The 23,520-nt window shown below is 46.6% G+C and overlaps 1 protein-coding gene across 3 annotated transcripts; it reads left to right on the top strand.

The window, feature by feature from the left end:
* TRIM29 (tripartite motif containing 29) lies at nucleotides 1-22,338 on the top strand. Of its 3 annotated transcripts, XM_062617619.1 has the most exons (9): nucleotides 1-1,042; nucleotides 8,107-8,202; nucleotides 9,421-9,654; nucleotides 10,017-10,215; nucleotides 13,041-13,124; nucleotides 15,921-15,980; nucleotides 17,195-17,296; nucleotides 18,422-18,498; nucleotides 21,304-22,338. In XM_062617619.1, exons 1-9 carry the CDS (start codon nucleotides 185-187, stop codon nucleotides 21,364-21,366), a joined length of 1,773 nt encoding a protein of 590 aa, XP_062473603.1. In that variant the 5' UTR covers nucleotides 1-184; the 3' UTR covers nucleotides 21,367-22,338. The 3 variants fall into 3 exon arrangements, with proteins under 3 accessions (XP_062473603.1, XP_062473604.1, XP_062473605.1); XM_062617620.1 differs by lacking the exon at nucleotides 15,921-15,980; XM_062617621.1 differs by lacking the exons at nucleotides 18,422-18,498; nucleotides 21,304-22,338 and adding an exon at nucleotides 17,381-17,516.
* The last annotated feature ends 1,182 nt before the right edge of the window (nucleotides 22,339-23,520 follow it).

Here is a 23,520-nt window from a genome sequence, read left to right as displayed (position 1 = left end):
CATAATCCAGGCGTTCTCCTCCTCCCTGCTGGAGCTCCAGGTGCGTCACTTGGGCAGAAACTTTCCAGCATTCTATCGTCATTCCTTGCTGAGACAACGACTGGGCAGACATACCCACTTGGGGCTGAGAGGCAGGAACTGGAGGATAGATTAAGTGGTGAAGCTCATTTGCCCTGTTCAGACGATGGAAACGGGGAGCGCAGCAAGGACAAATGGTACCACTGGGAAGCCAGAGGATGTGAAGAGCCCATCTGCCCCCAAAAAGGAAGAAGAAGTGAAGAAGAACACAAACGCTAGTGGAGGCGAGAAGGAAGCTCTGAAGGGCACCGGCAGCGCATCTTTGGAGACAGGGCAAATCAAGAGCTCCCTTTTCTCCGGGAGTGACTGGAAGAGGCCCATCATTCAGTTTGTGGAGTCGTCTGACGAGAAGAGATCAACCTACTTCAGCATGGATTCGGCAGATTCAAAGAAGATGCAATATGCCAGTGGACAGATAGGGGAGATGAGGAGACCACCGCTCTCCTTTGCAGAGAAGGGCGATCTCAGGAAGTCCCTCTTCAATTTGGATTCCAAAAAGAGCTTCCTGCCTAGCGAAGGGGAAGGGAGGAAGTCATTGTTCTCTGGGGGGCAGATGGGGGACCTGAAGAAAACTTCCCTCCCTCTGGTAGAGACAGGCGACCTGAGAAGACCCCCCTTCAACAAGCCTGACAGAGCAGCCGGGTCATGGCCCAGGGTGAAGCTCGAGGATGTTCTGTGCGATTCCTGCATTGATAACAAGCAAAAGGCTGTGAAGTCCTGCTTGGTGTGCCAGGCTTCCTTCTGTGAGCTGCACCTCAAGCCCCATCTGGAGGGAGCAGCTTTCCGGGACCACCAGCTCCTGGACCCCATCAGGGACTTTGAAGCAAGAAAATGCCCTGTGCATGGGAAGACCATGGAGCTGTTCTGTCAGACGGACCAGATGTGCATCTGCTACCTCTGCATGTTCCAAGAGCACAAGAACCACAGCACAGTGACAGTGGAGATCGAGAAAGCAGGAAAAGAGGTAATGCTCTTTTTATTGCACGTTGCCATCAGTCTTTCCAATGCACCTCAATATTACACCACAGATTTTGCTTTCCAGTCTCTCCTCAAATCATGTCTGCAATGTAATTCTGGGATGCAGGGGTGGTGGATGGGAAGCGTTTACTGGAGAATGGGTATTGCCTCGGTTCTGCTGCCATGGGGTCATTGTTCTAATGGCTGGTTACAGCAGCATAGCACTGGACTGACGGAGTGGAGAACCTGGCTTCCACCCCTGGTTGCAGCACTGACTTTCAGCAGAAGCTGAAGCAAAGCCCAACGTGCTAAGTTTTGCTTAGTGATCCACTCAGCCAGAAATGTGGGCACGGCTCAAGTTCAGGACCTCCAGAATGCAGGTAACTGGAGGGGTGGCTGCTAGGTTACTATTGGAAATCGCCATCTCAGCTACTTAGAATGAGATGATGGGTGTTTGCTTTTTCTCTTCTGTTCCGGATATAGTAGTGCCAAGAGCACCTATGGGAAGAGTATTTTGAAGCTTAGGTGAAGAAAAATCCCTGGTGCAAATACAAAACTCTGTAATTTCCTCTGACATGTTACTAAAATAGGTTTAGAAGATGGATATCAAAGGAGATGAGGCTGGTGTGTGGGGCAGTGCTCACTAATCAAAAGTCTTCCACCTTTGTTTGCTTCAAGTCTCATGCTGTTTGATTTCTGGGTGGACATATGATTAGTCCACTAGATGCAGTAAGGATCAGGGTCTCACCGTGTTTGGTGCTGTACATCCCCATACTAAGAGCATGCTTAAAAACCTTCTAAGCAGGCAGGACAAGAGAGATTACAGAAAGGAGCCCCATGACATGCTAATGTAAGCCAATTTGCCTAGAGTCACACAGCCAGTCCACGACAGAAACTGGAAGGGCACTGAGTAAGATCTGCTAAACCCTACTCTTAGGCACAGTGCTCTGATGTGGTGAGCAGGCAAATAAAAGTGCCCGCTACTAGAAATTCCAGAGTTATCCTTAACTTGGAAGAAGGGTTGAACTCTCTCTAAGGTGGTAGGAAGATGTATCTCATAAGGCTGAAATAACACCTTCTGCAGAGCTTCCCTCCGTCTTCCTGTGCACGTATTTTGTCTCTTCTTGCAATGTCATCTCCAACTTGCAGACTTACTGAAACCAGACAACATTTCTTCCATGTCTCAACCAGTCTTTCATAAAGAAATTCCTGCAGGGCTCGCTAGCCTGCTGTTTGTTTCATAATTGCTTATTCTTGTGTTTTTGATGTCGGCTCTCAACATAGCATATGCTGACTCTCATAAAGCTGAGTCTGGTGTCTGCCAGGTCGTCCAATTCCTCTTAGCTGTTTCTACCGAAGTTAACAGCTGCTCCCTGAGGAACCAGAGCTAGTCACAGCCTTCTTCCTGTGGTTGGATGGACCTAGGACACCTTGCTCTTAAAGGAGCTGTTCTTTACCTAAGATTTAAATGATGTTTGATTTCTTTCTCAGAATCCTTTTGCCATTCTTGTTAGCTCCATGCTTCAGTTCCTGTGCTGCCCTTTGCTGTTTCTGCTGCTGCTAAGCCTAAAGGATTTAGGGCTTTATCAACATGAATCATACACATGTGCAAGTTTCTCCTGACAACGAGTTTTGATCATGTTGTGACTTGAGTATTCACTCAGACAAAAACAATTAGCAGGATAGCTGCTGCTTGCAAATGTTTATTCCTAGCCCCGATTTATTCACCCTAGGTGGAGCCTTAGCAAGAACCAGAAAGAGGAATGAACATTTCCAAGTCCCTTTTTTCCCCCACCTATTCTTTTCCAGTCTTGCAAATCAGCTGAACCGGGATGCGACCACAAATTGGAAGAGTGGCAAAGTATGGTTGGTGCTGCTGGCCTTTGTGGAAAGAACAAACGAAAACCCCACTCTAGGTCACCCCCCATCCTTGACCCATTTTACAGCTTGCATCCAAGCATCTCTAGGGTAGCTTTAGTACCTCCAAATTCGCTAACTGTACCCCTGGCTGGTGACCAAAACACAGCGTTATCTACAGAGGCCCTTTCACACAGTGTGGGTTGTCAAGGAACAATAGGTTTATCTGCAAAGGTTTCCCAGTCCTTGGCTGTGCTGCAACTCCAAACCTGGAGAGGATTCCAGCAGAACTTGGTGTGGGGGGACGTATGTGCGTGTGCTGCGATGCACCTAAGCCTAACCCTCAATCTGGGTGCTCAGCACTGTCACATAATAAGGTGTAACAAGCTTGTTTTAGGCAGATCTATTCCTTTCATATGGCAGAATTAATGCAGGTTACAGTCTCTCTCATGAGTCTACCTTTGTTATAGGGCCTGTAGGGAAGAAAGGTGCTTCGGTTCAGGGTTGGGAAAGCAAGGGATAGTTTAAGATCCTTGTGTAAAATTAGGTAACTGCTTGCTCCACAGTGCAGACAGAGACAGTACAGCTTAAGAGAAAAGGAATGCAAACAAGCCAGTAAACAGACACCTACTAGTTAGAGCATTTAGGCAAGCAGTGGAAAGACTGATTTTTGTCTGTGAGACAGAGGGAGAATGCAGCAGCATATTCCACTTTCCAGGAGCCTGGGGTAAGAGGCACTCATCCCCCTTTTCCTGGTGTGCTGACAAGACAAGAGTGAAAGGCACAGGGGGTCAGACAGCTTGGCAGGGAATCCCAGTCTTTTTTTTCCTGATTTTCCACACAATGGTATTTGCGTTTTTTTACCCAGCAAACCCTTAATGCCTTCCCCAGAGCCACTTTGCATTAGTTTCCTGCTACAGATTTAGAAGCAAAGGAACACCCCCACCAGAATCAGCACAAGAGACAACCAAGAAAAAGGCTGTGAGGCTGGGTAATAACCACACACACAGCTGAAAAGCGGAAACTGTCAATAGCAGCTTGTACACCCAAATAAAACCCTCTGGCCAGCTTGATTTATCAGCAGAGCCAGAGCCCCCCTTTTGGACAGCATCCTTCATTTTGAAAGGGGATCCTTCATTCAAAACCTGTTTTACAGGCCTAAGCTCAAAATGAAACAACTTCACATATGCCTGCCAGTCACAGAGCTGTAAATAACCTGTCGTTACTATCCAGCACCAGCCTTAGTACTCAGCACGTCAGGTCAGTTCTAGTGAAAAGCACTTTGATTCTCTTCCTTAATTCTTTACCTTGAAAGCAAAGTTCACATTGCAGAGCAGGTTTAAAGAGGCAGCAGAGAACTGCTCTGCAGAAACGGGACCTGGGTGTTCCTGCTTTCAACAAAGCCACTTTTAAAAGGGGAGAATTCACAACTTGGGCTTTGGAGTCAACCATCCACAGACATGCACCCAGAGGGGCTTCCATCTGAGCCCTCTCTGTATTGTTTTCACTGTCTGAATAGAGAGCAAACACGAGTGTGTTGGCCCTTTTCACTCATGCAAGGTTAGGGGCACAATGTGGCCATGAGACCTTATCTACACAAGTTGTGGTTGCTCTGTGGACACAGCTTACAGTAGATGCTCTTTCCACAGTGATGGTGCAAGTTACCTGCAGGACGTTCTTCCTAGCTGGAAGGCTGGGGAAGCTGACCTGCTGCCAACTGATCTGCCTGTTTGCCTGCATTCTGCATTAGTGCCGCTGCAGCGAGGGCAGAACACAGGGGAAACCCACCAGTTTGTCATTAAGGAATTCCCTTCAAACGCTGCAAAGCAGAGAGCCTTTCCTGGCCTCCGCTCATGTCGTGACTAGTGGCATTAATGCAGGATGCTGGCAGAATCTACAGAGACTGTAGCCCCCTGACACCCACCTCTGCTTAACAAAAGCTTAGACAGAAAACTGCAATGGCAAAAGCAGCAGAAATAACGTCCCAAACAGCTTGCTGACTTCTCAGCGTGCAATTTCTAATACAGGGCAACTGGTTTAAACACTTCTCTAGCTTCATTATTGCATCTGGTTGTTGCTGTCAGGTAATTAGCATAGCTCTCCCAGGCTGGTGACACAGGGGTGTTCCCTGATTCAAGGCCTAGGTTCCCAGAGCATTAAGGCATGATGATGCTTGTATTGCTGCCTTGCAAAAATGAGTCACATCGTGATGCAAGACCCATAATCTCTAGGTCCTTCACAGCACAAGGGCTGGGTTCAGCTGTGGATGTACACTCTGAACTTTCACTTAGGCCTCCTGACTGTCCTAATTAACCTAGACTCTTACAGAGGATCCTCTCTTAGCTCAAAGACTCTCAGTGCCAGTTTGCTGTAGTCAAACCAAATGCTCTAAACCGGTATTTCCTACAGCTTCTTCACTGTTACTTCTACACTTACAGTGGGTGGAGGTGCTATATCACCACCTGAACACCAGGTCTCACCCAATGGATTTGTTCTGGGTGGTCCATCACATAAGGGGATCAGGAGTTCTTGACCCTGGAAAATCTGAGAAATATGAAGAAAGCTGCGAGAGAAGTTTCTTGATAGGGAATAAAGTGGAGAAGTGGACAATGCCTAGTACCTGTAGCCAGCCTATTGTAAACGTAACACAGGATGTGCATGGACAGCCAAAGCAATCTTTCAACCAGTGCCAGACTGATCAAGGCCTTAAAAACATCACTTTCGCTTAACCCCGTATATTGTGGTCCATTTCTAGAGCACCCCTACTGAATAAGCCTCCTTGTACCCACATCACCAGTTCCTGCACTATTCCACAGCCTCCCTGAGCCTCTTTTTAGCATCTTTTATGCTTAATGTTTAAATGTTTGTACTACTGTGCAATGGAACACCTCCCTTGCTGGTGTCTGTGCTAGTGTTTCCTTTTGCCCTCATTATGGGTGTTTTAACCCATGTTGAACCTGGGTGACTGTGGTGTTTGCATTCTGGGTATTGGAACTACCTCTGTAATTTCCACTTGCAAATCACAATTCTCACTCTAAATGGTAGTGTGGGTCTGCTCTTAAATAGTTGTTACATCCCATCCCAGAGGCACCCAAACTACCTTTCTGGGTGAAGGGATATTATAACTGCAAGTTAGGAGTTAGGATCACTTTTGAGCAAGTAATAGTTTACAAAACTCCTTTGATACCCATCTTAATTAAAAAGTACTATAACAGCATAATATTGCTATCAACATGTTTCCATCCACCACCTGATTCTTTATCCTGTTACCTTTCTTTTCAAATCCCTGTGTTTGAGAGTGTCTTCAGAAAAATCCCTCCACTCCTCCTCTGTATGATTTCACTCATATTCTTGTAGTAGGAATGCCCTGATATTTAGGGGTGAGGAGGAAGGAAGACCTCCCATTGCCCAGGAGATGCGCTTTTTATTTTGCTAACAATTAATGCCATCTTCTCTGAACCCCTGTAGAATATGAGCTTCAGCTCATCATGGTATTTACTTGACTGTTGAAGGCTGTCAGGGTGTATGGAGAGTATTTCGAGGGCCAGTGCTCTCCACAAACAAGGACAATCACAATGGCAATGTGAGGACGCAGCTCTTCTGGCACTGAGATACCTTTGAGTACATTTGCCTTTTTTGTTCCCCCTTGCTTTTGTTTTATCAGGCAATACAACAACTATCAGATTGTTTTCCCTCTATAAATAGAGATTTTGCTAAATTGGAACAGCTAAAGTCAATGGCTCTCAGATGCAGCTGTGCATGATTCAAACTTAAGAGGATGTTCAGACACTATGGTGACTGACACCAAGACAAGAGCCCTGATGGGCTGATTTCCTTGGTCTGAGCTGTTTGACAGCTTGTTGCATGCTTTTCTTCATCGTGTGGTGCTGTTTTCTACTCCTTGAATGGAGAACTGAAAACCTGAAAACTCCCACCCCAAGGGGAACCACGATCACAAGGGAAGCCTCAGGTTTTCATGCTGTGCTATCTTCTTGAATGGCAGCAAAGCAGTGGGAACTACCACTTGTGTTTTAACCGCAGGGAGACCTCACTGTGTCACTTGCTGCAGGAGTGGATTTATCCATCCCTATCTCCCTTGCCTCTAACTGTTGGCCTAAATGTAAGTGCTTTTGGGTAATACAACCGTTTGCCAAAGGATCCCACATGAACAGCAGGTTTGCAGGACTTTCCCAATGTGACCCAGCTCGGTCATGGAGCACAGGTAATTCCTGCAAACTGCATAGTTCCTAAACAGCTCTTGGGAGAGGTGCTCCACTGCCAGATTGCCTGTAGTTACAGTTGTGCTGTGACCAACCTGTACACACATGAAACACAGAAAGGTCTTGAAATGCGTAAACAAAGGCTTTGTCATGATCTGTTGGGCAGGGACGTGGTGAATGTGAACGACCGAGGGAGGGGTTGCCCAGAGTTAACGGCGCAAGGCATTACCAAACAGCCAGCTCCTGTTTAGTAACGTCCAGAGACATGGCATGCACACCACCCGGCATGTTACATCAGTGCATAGCTGCCCAGCCCTCCATGGGCTCCAGTTCTATGAACTGCCTTGCATGCAATTGTCTGGTCTGAGCTTCTCTGGGAAGCCGCTGCAAAACGAAATGCAAATGAAACCCGGTGAAGTTGCTGATCTAAGCCAAGCAATGGTTGACTACACCTCCTCCCTCCTCCTTCTCTGTTTTTTATTTTTTCCAAGCATTCCCCAGCTTCATCATAACATGAAAGCTCTCAATTCAGAGCAAATTAATCCACAATCCTGTCTAAACAGAATTCCTGCCGGAGGCATCGTCCTCTTGTTGCAACACCCGTCAAACGTCATTCCGTAATTACATGAAAACTGTTATTGCTGCAGAGGCACACCCTGGGATGGGCCCTTCACTGCATACACAGCTGAATTTTGAAACAGGCCTCTTCCCCCTCCAGCTAATGACTCTAATGTGATTAAAAGCGGCACCATGACGGTAGCCTAGTAGGTGGGTGCTTCTGCTGCTGTCTTTGCTGAGGGAGCTGAATGTCTTGACCCAGCGAGAAGCTCTGGGATGCTGTCCAGTGTCAGCACATGATCTCCATTTCAAGCAGTGCCAGGAACCTGTACCTCCCAGCTGTTATTGTTCAGGGCCAAATGCATAAGTGGGAGCAGAGCATCTTTGAAGTAGGCCACCCTCAGCCCCAGTTCATGAGACTCTCCTCTCCTCACAGGCTGAGCTTTCACTGCAGAAAGAGCAACTGCAGCTGAAGATCATTGAGGTAGAAGATGAAATCGACAAGTGGCAGAAGGAGAGAGACCGCATCAAGGTGCGTATGGGATATTTGTTTCAGTTCACATCTCTCTTTCTGCTGTACTTGTCGCTTTCTTTTCCACTCTCTCACATCCCTCTCCTCCTTTCCCCAATTTCTCTGACACAGCCAGCTCTTATTCACTCCGTCCCTTATCCTCACTCTCTCTCATCACTCTCCAAAATTCACTCATGCCAAGTCTTGGAAACAACAACTCCTACTAAATTACCATTGCAACATACCCTGCAGGAGATCAAGAAGAGGCAGCAGAGCCTTGTTACAAAACGATCCAAGGCACCTCCCTGCTTTCGGTCCCTTAGAGTTCTATCACTGGTAGCCAGGCTGATTCGGAAACAAAGGTGTGCTGCTAGACCACACACACAAACCAACTCCAGAAGGGTTCTGGATTGCCCAAACAGAGATAAGGCAACAAGAAAAGATGCAGTCACACCAGCAAACACCTGATTTATGGTGGAACAGCTCATTTCCATACAGATACAGGGCTCTATTATTATTCTTTCATCACGCTAAGGGTTGGACTATAGTCGTGGTGTTATTTTTGTCATTTATACCCTAACTGAATGGAGGAGTGAAAACACAATTTGAAGACACCCCAGAAAATCTGCATAACATTAATAAGCAAAGCCATTCTTCTCCCTTTTATGTGGTACACGTACATTGTCTTGGCAGTTCTGCTTTATTACCATTATTACGATTATGACTATTATTACTATTATTACTGTTATTATTATTGGAAACCTGACCTAGAAATTTTAACTCTGAACGGAGTTACATTCACAGTCCTTCTGAGGGATGTTTCAGAGGGACCTAGAGGTGAGGTTTGTAAGAAGTGTTTTAGCACCTTTCACCCTTGGCAATGGTGGGAATTTGGTCCTCAAGTTCTTGAGGAGCCAGAACCATGATTTAGAAAGTTAAACAGTGGTTTTAAATATCACCAAGGAGTGCAATTCAGGAACTGAAATATATGCTCTTATAATCAGGAAGACAGCGTGCCCTTTAGATTACATACACGCAATTATTGCAAGAACAAGTATTACTTCTCTGGTGCTAAGACTTACATACCCAGAGTCTCTGTAGTCACAGTCTAAATGGGAATGCTTGGACATATCTCCCCTACTCTGTTTCCCTCTGTCAGATGACTCCCTGAGAAGTTTAACACGTTATTTCTCCTGCCTCTTTCCTGCTGCCTCCTCTCTCTGACCCTTCCCTCTGCAGAACTACACCACCAATGAGAAAGCAACAGTGGACCAGCATTTCAAAGAGCTGATCCGTGACCTGGAGAGGCAGAGGGATGAAGTGAAGGCTGCCCTGGATCAGAGGGAGAAGACTGCATCAGAGAACGTGAAAGAAATCGTGGATGAGCTGGAAGAGAGGGCAAAGCTTCTGCGGGAAGACAAGGAGAACAGGGAGCAGATCCACCAGATCAGTGACTCCGTGCTCTTCCTGCAGGTAACCAAGATCTCAGTTTAGTTTTCTTTCTGTGAAGACAGTATTTGTCCCAAAGACAAATCCCAAGCTGGTGTAAGATGCGTTTATCTCCACCAGTTCAATGCACATTTACAGCAGGAACCTACCCTGATATTCAAAGCTGTCTCTGCTCTGGTAGGTGAAGAATGAGCCTCTGCGTGCCACCTCCTGGTGCTTTTGTAGGTGGCTGGAGCTCACAGGCAGAACATTTGTCTGCCCCCTCCATCTTCCCTGTTCTCCTTTGCACTTCATACTATTTGGAGCCTAATAATAGCCAGTTTCCTAGGATCTAACCTCCAGCTCTTTATGTTCCTCAGTAACCTCTCTTCCCTTCTTTTTGGCAGGAGTTTGGTGCTTTGATGCGGAATTACGTCCCCCCTCCATCTCTTCCAACGTACAGTGTGCTGCTCGAAGGGGAGAGCATGAGCCCATCTATGGGACTCCTCAGAGATGACCTCCTAAATGTCTGCATGAGGCACGTGGAGAAGATCTGCAAGGCAGACCTTGGCCGCAACTTCATAGAGAGGAACCACATGGAGAATGGTAGAGTATCTGAGATCTACCCCTTCCCTCCCTCCCTTGGCAAAGCCTAGCACAGAGTCAGAGATGAAGTGTGATCAGCGTGCTCTCATAGAGCAGAAAGTAAGCAAAGACCTAGTGGGAGAAATACTACCAGTAATGGGTTAGTACCACAGCCCTGCAAAGAGTCTTCCGAGTCTTGCTTTCCATGTCTCCCAACTAGTTCTGCAGAAAGAACTTGTCTTGCATCAAGCTTACACATAATTTTAGGGGGACAGGGAACTAGAATGGGATTCCACAGCCGAGTTTCACTTCCTAACTCTCCCACAAAAAGCTTCTGTAACCTTGGGCAGGTTAATTATTCCCAAAAGATGACCTCCTGAACTAAGAATAACAGGGATTGCAATTAATAGTTATCTCACCAGGCCGCTATAAGGATATAATCTATTAACAATTGTGGAACCTAGATACCAGAACAATAAAGGTCAAGAAGCTGGATAGGTAACATGAAGATAAATTGCACCCTGCTGTTCAGGAGGATGCGTGACTCAGAAAGATGCAGGGATAATCTCAAGTCCAGTTCATGCAATACAAGCAGCTGAGGAACTCTGCTGCAAACCTGCAAGACCACTGATGTTTCATGCAAATTCACAGTACTAATTCCTGCCATATTAATACACCACCTTCTTCCTGGGCAACAGCCATGTAAAGCACTCCAATTTCCTTCCAGAAAAGACAAATTCACATCAAAAGATGATATGATAAAGGAGGAAGGGAAGGAACAACCAAAAAAATATCCTCTAAACCAAAAACCCAGACAAAAAGCAGCCTGTTGAAAAGATGCATAGCAGTCAGAACAATGTGGGTTCAGTTACTGGTCAACATGGCAATGCTTTTCAGAGCCTGGGTTTTGTGAATCAGCCTGCCTGCATTCACAATCTAGAGCAGTAAGACTGAAGGTGACAGGGGGCCAGAATACATTTAGATCTGTAATGAGAATCACTAGTATTCATCAAGTGACAGCCTGCTGCCTCCCTACATTAAGGAGAGAAAGAGTAAGCCCCTGGCCCCAAGGAGCCTGCACTGCAAACAGTTCATTAATGTTTATCTAGTGCTGTCAGTCTCCATTAGACATGAATTAGATGGAGCAGATTCTTCTGGTCAGAACTGAACTTCTTAGTTCAAAGTGCTCATGATACATAGCTAGAGTTGGATTTTTTAGCTCTCCCTACCCTTCAAGTAGCACCAGAAACTGAACATTACTCATCTTCCAACATTTAACGCTGCCACGTACCTTGTTGGATTCTCAGTGCTCTCTTTTTGCCAGTCCTGAAGCAAATATATCTGACTTGGCTATTTGTACAACCCAACAAGCGTATGTTCAGTCCTAATGGCTCTGGATAAAAACTGACTACTTCTTGATCCTTCTTAATCGGGGCCCCTTCCATATTACTGATGTCAGAAGTCCTGTGGAATTCAAGTGGCAATCTGTGGGATTCAAGTGGCAAAATACGAGTGGGGCAACAATTAACTACTGCCAGAAAGGTGGGCACTTAGGGCAACTTTACCAGGGATTTAATGGACACAGCTTGGAGTCTGCCTAATGAGAACAACAATGGTATCCACTCAGCTGGGAAATGTTATTTAAGGTGAGTCTCAGAAGCTTCAGAGCTCTCCGTTTTTCAACCCACAGTTACACTTGAAAGAGGACAGCACTCTGCATCTAGTGACTGCAAGGAAATAACTCTGCAATTACTTAATGGATTTAATTAACTCAGACTCCCCCTGAGTCACTGCAACAAATTCATTTGCAACTGGCTTGATCTTCTAGTGTAAAAAACTTCCCAGGAAGAAATATTGTATTAATGGAACGAAACCAGCTTAATAGCAGACTCCAAAGGGAATCCACTTTCTTTTAGTTGTCATAACAGGTACCTACTTAGTAGTGTGGCAAGGAGGAAAATAATCAGAGAACATCCAGGGATTTTAAATAACACAAAGATAAATGGGAGAAATCATATAAAAGTTTGTTCAATCACTTAAGAAGCAAAGAATGGAACTAGTGAAACACAGGAAACAAATTCACCCCCTTGCAGAGAATAACAGGTTTATAGAACACTTGAGGCCTTAAAAGAAAGTATTTTTGTGAGCATCTCTACTGATAGAGAACTAGATCCTGTGGGTCAGTGTCAGAAAACCAAGACCAGGCTGTGTAATACCTGGGAAAAGGGTAGGTTTCATCTACTTTGCATGGAGCCTGAAGCAAACATCCTTGTCCGAGAGCCCAGGAAGTCAGAGCTGTTTGCAACTCAGGTTTAGCATTGTGCTTTAAAAACCGAAGAAAGCAACTGAGCTCTCCTGACACTGATTTTCTTGAGCTTTGTAGCACTTGCAGTTCAAGATCTGCTGGTTGGAAGCCAGCACTATGCATAGGTTAAACACATAAAAGAAGCCAAACCACTGCTTTTGAAGTGGGATGCAGTTTTAGCCACACGGCAGTATTTTGGTAGGAAAATGCCTCACCCTCAAATCTCCCTACGGATTTTCAGGAGATAGAGTACCTATTGAATGGCCAAATGCTTCAGCTATGCTATGGCTCTGAGGGAGCTTTCTCCTTGCTCCCAGCTTGGACCTCTGGGCAGCTACAGCACTGCTTTACCTCCCAGCCAAATAGCCCCACAGAGGTATTAAGAAATAACAGATAAACTTGTTTTCAAAGAGCAGAACCGTCTCTCCTGCAGCACTTGAAGAAGCAATTCCAATCTGTTATCCCCTTCCCCCTATTCCCGTCCCTATATCAAGATCACTCAAGAGCCACCTCCAGCTCATGCCCTCCTCTGCTTCTCCAGGTGACCACCGGTACATGATGAATAACTATGAGTGGAACCAGCCTGACAACTTGAAGAGATTTTCCATGTTCCTGTCTCCCAAAGGTATGGCACCCTAATGGTGGCCTGGCTTCCTCCAGACTGGGAAGCAGTGAGTGCTCAAAGCCTAAGCAAGGCAATGCCTTTAGAAACACAAAACCAGGAAGGGTAGCACAAAATAAGTAACCAGATTTCCTCTGGGCTCTAGACCTGGATTTGCCAGGTGTTTACAGCTGCTGTTCTGCAAAGCCAGCTGGTGGGCAGTGTGAAGGGATATGCCAGCAGTTAGCCCTGGCACTCCCCTGAAGGCACATTTGGAGCGCAGCGTTGCCTGCTCTGTTGTTAGGGTTCCATGGGGATAACCCAGATCCCAACACTGAGCCCTTTGTCTGTATTTTCCGCTTTGCCCTTCTCCACTGTTCCCAGCCCATGCCTGGCAGCTCTCTGGCAGCCCTGCCTGGCGCCATGGGGATGAGGATGTCCTTTGGAGCGGAGGCAGCATTCCCAGTTGAGCATCAGCAAGACTTTAGCTGGACTGGTTCCTTCAGGCTCCCCAAGTTAGGAGACAGGCTCCTCATCAGAGACTGCAGGGGGGCATTTTGCCAGTGGTGGGTTTGTTTTGCATGGAGCCTGTCTCCAAACACTGCCCGGATGGTTATAGCTGCTGTGCTGCCCCAGCTGCTTCAGAGCTTTACAAGCCCCGTGCTGTCAGGAAAACACATGTTCTGCTAAGTGGAGCTGCAGATGCTCAGGAGAGACCACAGGCTCAGCCGTGCATCCAAAACCCTTTTCAACCTGAAGGGATTGGCGGTAAGTTAGATCTAAAATTGCATGGTCTGAACCCATCTCCACCCAACTTCAGGTTCAGGTGGAAACAGCCCATCGTGCATTAGAAGAGTGTGGCAGGGTATGATGGGAGGAACACAGTAGACAATGCTATTTTGCCATCACTGCTCCCACGTGTGTGAAACCTGACATGGCAAAAGGAAAACCAATTTGTGACAGTGCTACTGCATGGCATGGCCTAGCTGCTCACTGCTCCAGATCAGAGCAGGGACTTCCTTCTTCTCCTCCCTGGATAATTAATTGCTAAGACCTAGGAGCAGGGGCTTACTGGCTCCCAGCTGGGATCCAGCATCCCAGCTTCCTGAAGGATGTGCCTAGAGAAAGGAGGGATGAACAGGAAGTGCTAGATAGAAGGTATCTTATTTAATGCTCTTTATTGGAGCCAGTGGGGACACTTGCTGGATGCAGTCAGCTAGAGCATAGTGTACAGCAGCTTGCAGTCCAGTGGGCCACTGGTCCAGCAATGGGTTTTTGAGTATACACATAGTGGGGGAGCACTTCTGCCTACGCACATCTACCTTTTCCTCAGGGCACAGACAGGTTGCCTTCCAAAACTCCTCATTCTATGTTTTCTACCAACAAAGTCACTTCATCAAAAACAAAACCTAAGCACAATCTCTGCTGAAATGGGGTTTGAATAGCACAGGGTTCTCTTGCCAGGATGAGGACTCAGGCATGACAGAAAGGAGCCAGCTGCTGAAACCACACTGATGGGGTGCTTGGGAATGGAATGAATCAGTAGGCAAACAGGAGACATGACCCATTTAGCTTGCATGCTGCCTAGCAAAGGATTATCTGATGAATAATGTGATGTACCCATAATCATTTAACTCTCTGGAGATTTCTGTGCACTATGTGTCGTGTAGAAGTCCAGCAATGCCTCCCATTGCATCTTTTCTGAGGAATTCCATAAAACGGGATTTTAAGAAACAGAGGACCACCCTTTGCATTGCACAGTACACAATATCCTTGAATATTTCATGATAGCTTTGTAACACACCCTTTTTCTCGCTAGGTTGGATCACTGCAAATCCTGCCTGAAGCCACAGTGGCAAGCGTGTTGGCTGCATTGAGGAAGGCTACCCAAGCTGTGCTCTGTGCTAACCACAGATGCCCACACTAAGAAACTGCTTGGATTTGAGCTGAACCTATAGGGTTTTTAAGCCCTGCTTAAATTCAAGGAGACTTTACTGCCCTAGTCATTAAAAACAGTATCACAGAGCATCCGCTTGCAGGGTGTCCTAATGAGGCAGAGGGGAGACATAAAAGATTTCAAATGCTGCCTAAAAGACAGAGGAACAATCTGTTCCATTGCTCGGCACTCCTTTCTGTCCTCTCCACTGAGCTTTCTTCTCCTGATGTGGCAAACAGCTTGGCCAGAGCCAGGAGGAGGTTGGAAAGATCACCTCGTGCCTTTGGAAGTCTTTGGATGAAGAGTGGAAGGGATTCGGGCACACAGAGGGAGAGCCAACTGCTTAAACAGGAGCATTGCTTATATAGGAAACAGGCCACAGGATGGCAGCATAACAGCTCCAAGTACTCACCTCTTCCACCTCCTGCGAGTCCAGTGCCTCACTAAAGGGGTACAACAGCGCTAGTCTCCATCACAGTATGATGCGTTAGTGAAACCCTAGAGTGGCTGAGACAATGTGTGCTGGAGCAGGAAATGTTCCTCTCTTGTGTCTCCTTGAGCTCCAAACCCAAGCCTCTGCCTGCACGACTCTTTGCAGAAGAGCCATGTTGAGTAGACAAACCTGAGTTGGCAATCTAGTGCAGCTAAAGACAGTTCCATGGTGGTTAGTGCTTTGTTCTCTAAATGAGAAGGCTGTCCATCATTCATTCCCTAGAACCCAGAGAAAAAAAGACCAGGCTTTTCTCCCCTCCATGGACCCAGATTTCTGGTTTGGGGCTGCTTTCCAGACTGGTGGGGACTGTTCCATAGAGCAGTGCCAGGCACAGGCCTTTGAGCCAGCTCATCAGGAGCCAACTGCTGAACTGGATGCTCTTGTTTTACAGCCAGTTTCAACCCACGATCATGGGAATTTTCCTCCTTCCAAGCGACTGAGGAAACACTTGGTACGGGTAATTCCGACTTGAGTGTGAAAGGATCTAACCCCCCGTGCCACAGCTTTCTAGCTGCCTAACCAAACCTCTGCTTCCCCTCTCAGCTGTCCTGTCATCTGTCACTCACTGTCTCACAGATCCATCTCTTAGCTGGGTTATCAGCACTGTCTGCATAGACCCAAACTCAGGATCTCACTGCTCTAGATCCAACGTATACAGGAGGGAAAGGCATCCCTGTCCTCACTGTTCAGACAGTGAAAGAAGAAGATGGAAAATACAGATGCCAATCTGTAAAGATCCTGAGATTCCTCACCAAGTGCCATCAACAGGAGTGCCAGCATCATCCAAAGCAACCAGTGGAGGATGTGGTGGATTCCAAGCACCCACAGCCAGTCTCAGGAGCACAAGGCAGCTCTTCTCCATCAAACACACACCTTTTGCTTAGCTTATAAGAGCCTGCCCAAAGTTGACTGTACAGCATCGAGCACGATGAGGAGGGGATGCTTTGAGCTAGTGTATCAAGAACCCCAGCAGCTGCGAGTCATGCCTTTTCTTCCCAGATTCCCACCTTCCTTTTCCTTGCCTGTATTTTCTTTCTTTGCTTTGTTCATGCTCAGAGGGTCCTGCCTTGCCTTTCATTCAGAGGCAGCCCACAAGCATCCATGCCCGCTCTACCTGGGGGAGCTCTGGTGACTCACAACCACACCTAAGTTGTTCCTGCTTTTCACGCCACAGGCAGGGCTGTTTCCCTCTCATCATCCTTGCTCTCAGATTCATTCTGGCAGCCGGGGCCTGACCCCAACGAGGGGAAGCCTTGCTTTAATTTCTATGGGCTTTGAATAAAGCCTCAACTGCTTGGAGGCAAGGGAGCTTTGGCAGTTACATGGTTTTGCCTTGTTACTCCTGTCTCTGGAGATGCAGTTTGCCTGCCAGGGAGCTGTTGCTCTTCAGTCACACCTGCACTCTGGGTCTCTCAAGAGAAAGGCTCTTCCCTGCCTGTCTGGAGCACTGGGATCAATTCACACTTGCACACTGTGTACACTAGGACCCCACAACTGACTGCACTCATCTGCCTTTTCTTACCAAGAGAAAAGGGACAAAGCTGTTAGTTCCCATTTCCCTCAAGCCAGTTGAAGGTAGTTTTACAGGGTGTGTTTTGAAATGCTTAGGCTTCCCCAGTGCAGCGTGCAACACCATGGACTAACACAACCTCTTCTATCTTCCAGTCGGCAATGGTACTAAGCTGCCTTTTCAATTCTCCTCGGTGGGACAGAATCCGCCTGGTGACTTCAGCAAACAGTCTGATGGGAGCCTCTTCACTAAGACCGGTACTAGGCATTTGGTATTTTATCCCTTCCTTCTTGCCCTTTTTTTAGGTGATAAGACATTTAATCCTCTTCTTGCTCCCCCAGAGAAGGCCTGGAGCAGTCCTGCACCTAGCCCATATCTCCTGTCCTGACTGTCAATCTCTTAGATACACACATGTTCACACGAGCAACTTACTCTGCTGAGCCAGGGTAACAGGAGTTTGTTAAAGAGTGTTAAAAAAACATTAAAAAGTTATATCTAGTGATATCTAGCTGAAGTGGTCTTAAATTTTGTGTGCAATGGGTAAAGATGAGAATTTTAGGTGATTTTAGAGGCACAGAGACCAGGCAAATACAATGGGAGGCGATGCTTGTGGGCATTTACCCCTTTTGCTTCATCAGGGTTTTAAAAGAGCTATCATCCTGAAAGAATAATAGCCACTAAGCACAACCTTTAAAACAATGTGCAGTATCTGCCCGTTCTCCTTCATCTGAACCAGAATCCCCCATTCACCATCCCATAATCCTCTTTTCACTGCTCACTAGTTCAAGGGCACCAGAGGTGGAATCCAAGAGCATCAGCACCTGCCAAGCAGAGCCAGGTCTGATTAATCTCTGAATGGGAGATGGTGGGGAAAGGCCATTGTCTGATAGGGCTGGAACCGGTTGTGATTCAGCAGAGCTGGTGTTATTTTTGAATCAGAATGGAGCTGCTGTGGTAGAAGAGGGTTAGGACTTATCACACTGCCAGAGGGACTGTCATTAATTTCTGACATGAAACCCAAGCCTTGGATCCTTGCGGTAATTAAATAGCCTCTAGTGTTCTTTGCAAGAGTCAGAATGCTTAGCTCGGGACTTGGCCTAAATTTAACTGGACTGATTGCATTCCACCTCTCTGCACTCCTCAGACAGTTTAATTAGGCAGACCTTCTTTGCTTCCTCTTCCTAACTGATTGGGTGGTGGAATAGAGATCTGTCTGATGGCTGCTGTGTCCCACACCCCAGAAATGGCTGCATTTCAATGTTAAGCAATGCAATACTAATTACGTGGCACTTCCAGTCCTGCTACTCATCTTGACGCTCGCAAGGGGAGACGGGGATGGTGGCAGGGACTGATCTATAACAGGTTGTTTTGTGTTGTCACAGCTTATCCTTCAATAGTGAGACATCAGTCTGCAAAGGTGACACCACAGACATGGAAATCCTCTAAGCAGTCTGTCTTGGTAAGAAATATACCCTTGGTGTGAAAGCATGTGCGCAGCTTCAGCAAGACAACTATCTGCTTTAGGGATACCTGAGACTTAAGAGACCAGGGCTTGGGTTCTTTGGAGATGGGAATGTGAAAGCTCCAAGGCACAGCTTCTATTGTTTTTCCCCTGTGGTTAACTGCATCCGCAGAGGGATGCAGGTTAACACCACTGCCACCACAGCTCTGGGTCGTAGGAATAATCTACACTTCAAAATGACGTATTGAAGGTATTTTGCCCTGGTCTAAAATCTGATCCAGGCTTGTAGAAGCTATAGAAATACTATAGCACACATGCTGCAATCTGTAGTACTTTTCCTCCCAGCATGGATACCATATACCCTTGGTCCATGACATCTAGAAAGCACAGATTGTGCAAGTGACACCATATAAGGGTATCTTGCTAGTTACATCCTACACTGCACAGATGCGATATCAAAACTGAGGGGTCAGACTATGACCATAAATCACTAGAACATCTGTAAGTCACTCGTAACAATGCATTATCAGGGGCAGAGAATAGTGGTATTTTAGGTCTTATAATCTCAAACACACAAGGTTAACAAGCAGTTAATGCATAGCCACAGAAACACAAAGTTCATCTATTTTTCTTAACGTCCATTCACACCGTGCTGCATTAAGATCTTGCATGACCTCAATTGAGATCGTCAAGCTTTTGCCCCCCGTCTCCACGGATGAAATCTGTGTTTTGAATTCTGATTCTACATTTGTGAAAGATTATTTACTGTTACTGTTTCCTGGAAATAAGACTTGTAAGAAGCAGAGGGTCAAGAACTGAAAGGATTCCCACACTGAAGGAAGAAAGCAGAGGAAACACGTAACAGTTAGAAAGTGGCTGGACTGAGGTTTAGTCTGTACTAACTTCTCAAGGCCCTACCAGGGGATGAATGCCTGTGAAAGGGATGTACCTGGGTAGACTGTTTCACAAAATCCAGCCTTGAGTCTCTGGATGTGCTACAGCAAAATGTACCTCCTAGGAACAGCAAGGTTTTGTAGTGTCTTCTGTCTTGTGTTTTGATCACTGCCTTTGTAAAACATCATCTGCTTCATCATGTGTGTGCTCAGGTGGAGGATCTTCCCAGTGATTTTAGATACCAACCTGCTTCCTAATGGTGGTGGTATACAGGGAAGTCTGGTCAGGAAAGTGAAGTCTCTATAGCACTGGTGGATGCGAGTAGGGTGGTCCTAGCGATAAGCATCCTGGTGCATGACAGGCAGCATGCTGTGCTTCATGAACACAACCCATGCTTTCCTTAATCCCCATAGAGACAGCCTGGATAACTTCTGCCACATCAAGCCATCAGGCTTTTTCTTTCTCCCTTTCTCTCTCATGCATACACTTGTGGTGGTTATTTTGGTTTTATAGTCTATATTCACCAGATAGGCCTGAACTTAACAATTGACTTGATAAATATAAGCATTAAAAAAAGTCCCAAAATAGAAATACATGCTCTGGACTGCAGGAGCTCTGCAGGAGCTTTTATGGTCTATTGGGCCAATAATCGACCTTTTAAAGAGTCTTAAATATGTATTTAAGTAATACACATTCGGAAAGTGTCTGTAAACACGAATTTTCACAAAGGACTATACTGTTTAAGGAGGAATGTCTTTTTAACCCACAGGGAGTCCTTTAAAATGAAGCCTCCCTCTTTCATATCTTAATTATATTGGAAATTAAAGCCATAAAATGAAAAGAGCTTCAACAAAAAGGAACATTGAGCACGAGGTATGGGGAGTCAGCACTGAGCAGGAAGACGGGTTGGGCTGGGTTTGCTCTGCCCTTGCTTCCAGCCTCCTGCCATGCCCCATATTAACTACAGCATTGCACAGAATGTTCCTGTGAGTTCTCTCCCACCTTCTGTAAGCAAGATCTGGGCAGTGGGTCAAACCTAAGACAGATAAGGCATTACAAAACCACAGCTGTTCCTGTTTACCGTGGGCACCATTTCACCAGTGTAAGCGTATTCTCATCCAGGCTAGAGATTTTGCCTTGAACAGTGCAACCAGGTACCACAATCAATTAATGGGCTTTTGTGTTTTGTGATCATCCCAAGCCAACGCTAAGCTGTGCAGCACAACTTTGCTTATTAGTAATGGTGCAGATAAGAATGGAATTCCAGGGGTAGGTCCTGAGGAGAAGAGATATTCGGGACTACAGTAAACAGAGCTAGAAAGACAGCAAATGGCAATTGCTTTAGGCTCTGCCGCTATCTCTCCCTTACACTTCTGTTTACACAAGCGTTCAGTACTGGGCCCTGAAACACGTGCAGGTGTGAATACACAATACACCATTGTGTGAGGGTTTCCATGCACAAGAGTTTGGGCACGAATAAATACCATGCGACTTAGTTGATTGCTCACATAACTGTGCATGGCTTTAAATGTGAAACCTCCCGAGAGTTCTCAGGTTAGTGAGCAATTAAAAGACACTGACAGAAGCATAAAAATAAAGGTGACATTCCTCTTCTCCGAGAAGCCTCTCATCAAGCCGTGAGTCACAGTCTGAGATTTTATATGATGCACAGACTCATTTGGCTCAGGAATGAGGTCCATGCAAAGCATGTGTATAAATCAAAAAGCAACATCACTTGCATTTGATCACTTCAGCACCTCCAGTAGTCAAATGAGGCAGTGATGCTCTGCAAGTGAAAAGACTGAAGGTGTTAAGCTATGTATGGTTGGGCTACTTAGGAGGGTGAAGAATAGGTGGTCAGAAAAAGAAGGTAGGTCAAACTCACATGCCCCAAATTCTCCATTACAGTCACATTACCGCCCCTTTTACGTCAACAAAGGCAATGGAGCCACTTCCAACGAGGCACCTTGAGTCCTGAAGATTTAGGGAAGAGCTGGCAGCACTTGGAGTGAAGACTCAGCTGCGGATTTTCATGGATGTACCTGCTACTATATTAACCTTACTGCTCTAATCTCTGCCAGGGAGAGGGAAGGTGCAGAAGGGAATAATAGCCTTTACTAGAGGAAACAAGGACTTTTTCCAAATCACCTAATCGCCTTGAAAGCTCCGCAGGCCTTAACAACGTAACCCCATCCTCTGCTGTCACCTCCTTATTCCGTCTCTGTCAATGCCCTTCCTTTTGCTTCTGCAGAGCAAGCTGCTCTGCTTCTCCTGGGAAGCATGCATGCTTGGGTAGCAACCCCTCCAACTCTATTGTACCAGTTGTCCCCTTGTCCTAAGCGTGTTTATATGACCATAGCCATTAAGTTCTGATGAAGGTCCTATGCTGGGGGGGCCCAAAGGTCTTCCTGGAATGAAGAGGCCCCAGCCAGCCACTGGGACAGGCTAAAGCTCTTCCCTTTCCCCTTTAGCCTGTCACTCAGAAACAGGGAAACAGCTCTCACTGGCATCAGGTCCAGTGCTGCACCTCCCCAAGACCCCTGCACACTCCCCCCCCAGCCCATGCCAATGGCAGCACACTTCCTCAGAGCCCTTCATCAGCTCAGCTCTTGCTGCCTACAAAAAGCCATCCAACAGGACCCAGTCAGAGCTGCTACAGCCCAAGGCCAGCTACTGGTGGAGGGCAGAGAGGCTCTCTATCCCATTAAAGTACCCCCCCAGCCATCTTTTCAAATTCAGGGATAAAAAAGAAAATCCATCCTACTAACATAAGATTGATTAGATGCCATAGGTGGTGGGTGCTTTTTCGTTTCGTGTTGGCTTTTTTTTTTAATTCCCCTAAACCAAAATTGATTAATACATTGTGGTCTAGGGCTTGTTTTCGGATTTTTGTTTTTTTTTCTGCAATGGGCAATGAGAATTAGTACCATAGCTTTTTGCTCAGGATAGACAAACCACAGCAGCACCCAGCCTGCAAACCAGCCAGGGCTGGTTAAGCTTTCCATGATCTCACTGAGATTATTTTCCTTCCCCTTGGACAAAGCTGAGAGGTTCGGTCCATGCTGTGTAGAAACCTCCCTAGGCCAGGCACTGGGAGCAGATGGCCCATTGCAGGATCAGAGCCCTCACACAGTGATGAGCAGCTGCCAGAGAAACAAGCCCTAACAGCTACTTTTCATGGTTTGCTCTGTTCAAGCAGTTTTTGGAATGGCTTCCCCCCACCTTTCCTACCCCCAAATGCTTGCAATACCTTGCTGAGAGGTCACACCTATTCACTCTCTGAAGATGACTTTCTTGCTGGGCAAAGATAGTGCTTTTTAATGCGACACCTCAGAGAAAGCTGGTTGCTCCAGAATACCTGAAACAGCTCTTACCATTTTGTTCCTAAATGACGAGAGGGGAAGGGGATAGCATGGCAAGGAAGGATGTGAAGAAAAGGAAACTGTGATGGAGTTGCTAGGAAATACACTGAAGGGTTTGAGTATGTGTGTGAAAGGATAAAATAAGTCCTTCCCCAGATCTCACTGCTTGTTTTGCCCCTGAGCAGGCATCCAACAACCACTTGTGTCCCTTATGTCCCAGTGAAACCTTCTACCGCCTCCTTTCATTTCCCAAAACGTGGGTGTGATACTTCCCTCCTCTTCCAAAACCTGGATATTAAAGTCCACCCCTTCTTTCCTGCCCTATAGAAGGCTTTTTGCAGTGCCAGCTGGGAGCTGCACTGCCCCTCGCCCAGCACTCAGACGTAAGAGCGTCCCCTTGTCCCACTGCCCCATCCCTGCAGCCTGTTTGCTCCCTGTCCTCTCCTCACTTCAAGGGCCTCACTCAGACCATACACACATGACTTTCCACACCGGCACATTCCAGCAACAGGAATGGAGCTGCTCCCTATTTGTGTAGCCTGGGAAGATGCCGGAGCCCCCTTCCAGCCCCACTGTACCTCACTAGGGAACCAACAGCGTGGCTTCGAGGTGTATTGTGCATGAACTGTTTTTATCGTGTTTGTCTTGATCAGCAAAGCAAGAGGAATTCCACCTCCTCAGACAGGACACGACTGCGCTGATGTAAGTGAGGCCCTTCACGTGTGCAACATACTGCAGAAATAAAGGAGAAAGCTCCATGTCT

Source organism: Pezoporus occidentalis, unplaced genomic scaffold (assembly GCF_034315485.1).
Source record: "Pezoporus occidentalis ecotype Australia unplaced genomic scaffold, CSIRO_AGI_Poc_V1 ctg199, whole genome shotgun sequence".
NCBI lineage: Eukaryota > Metazoa > Chordata > Aves > Psittaciformes > Psittacidae > Pezoporus > Pezoporus occidentalis.
This window is presented reverse-complemented; position numbering and strand designations above follow the sequence as displayed.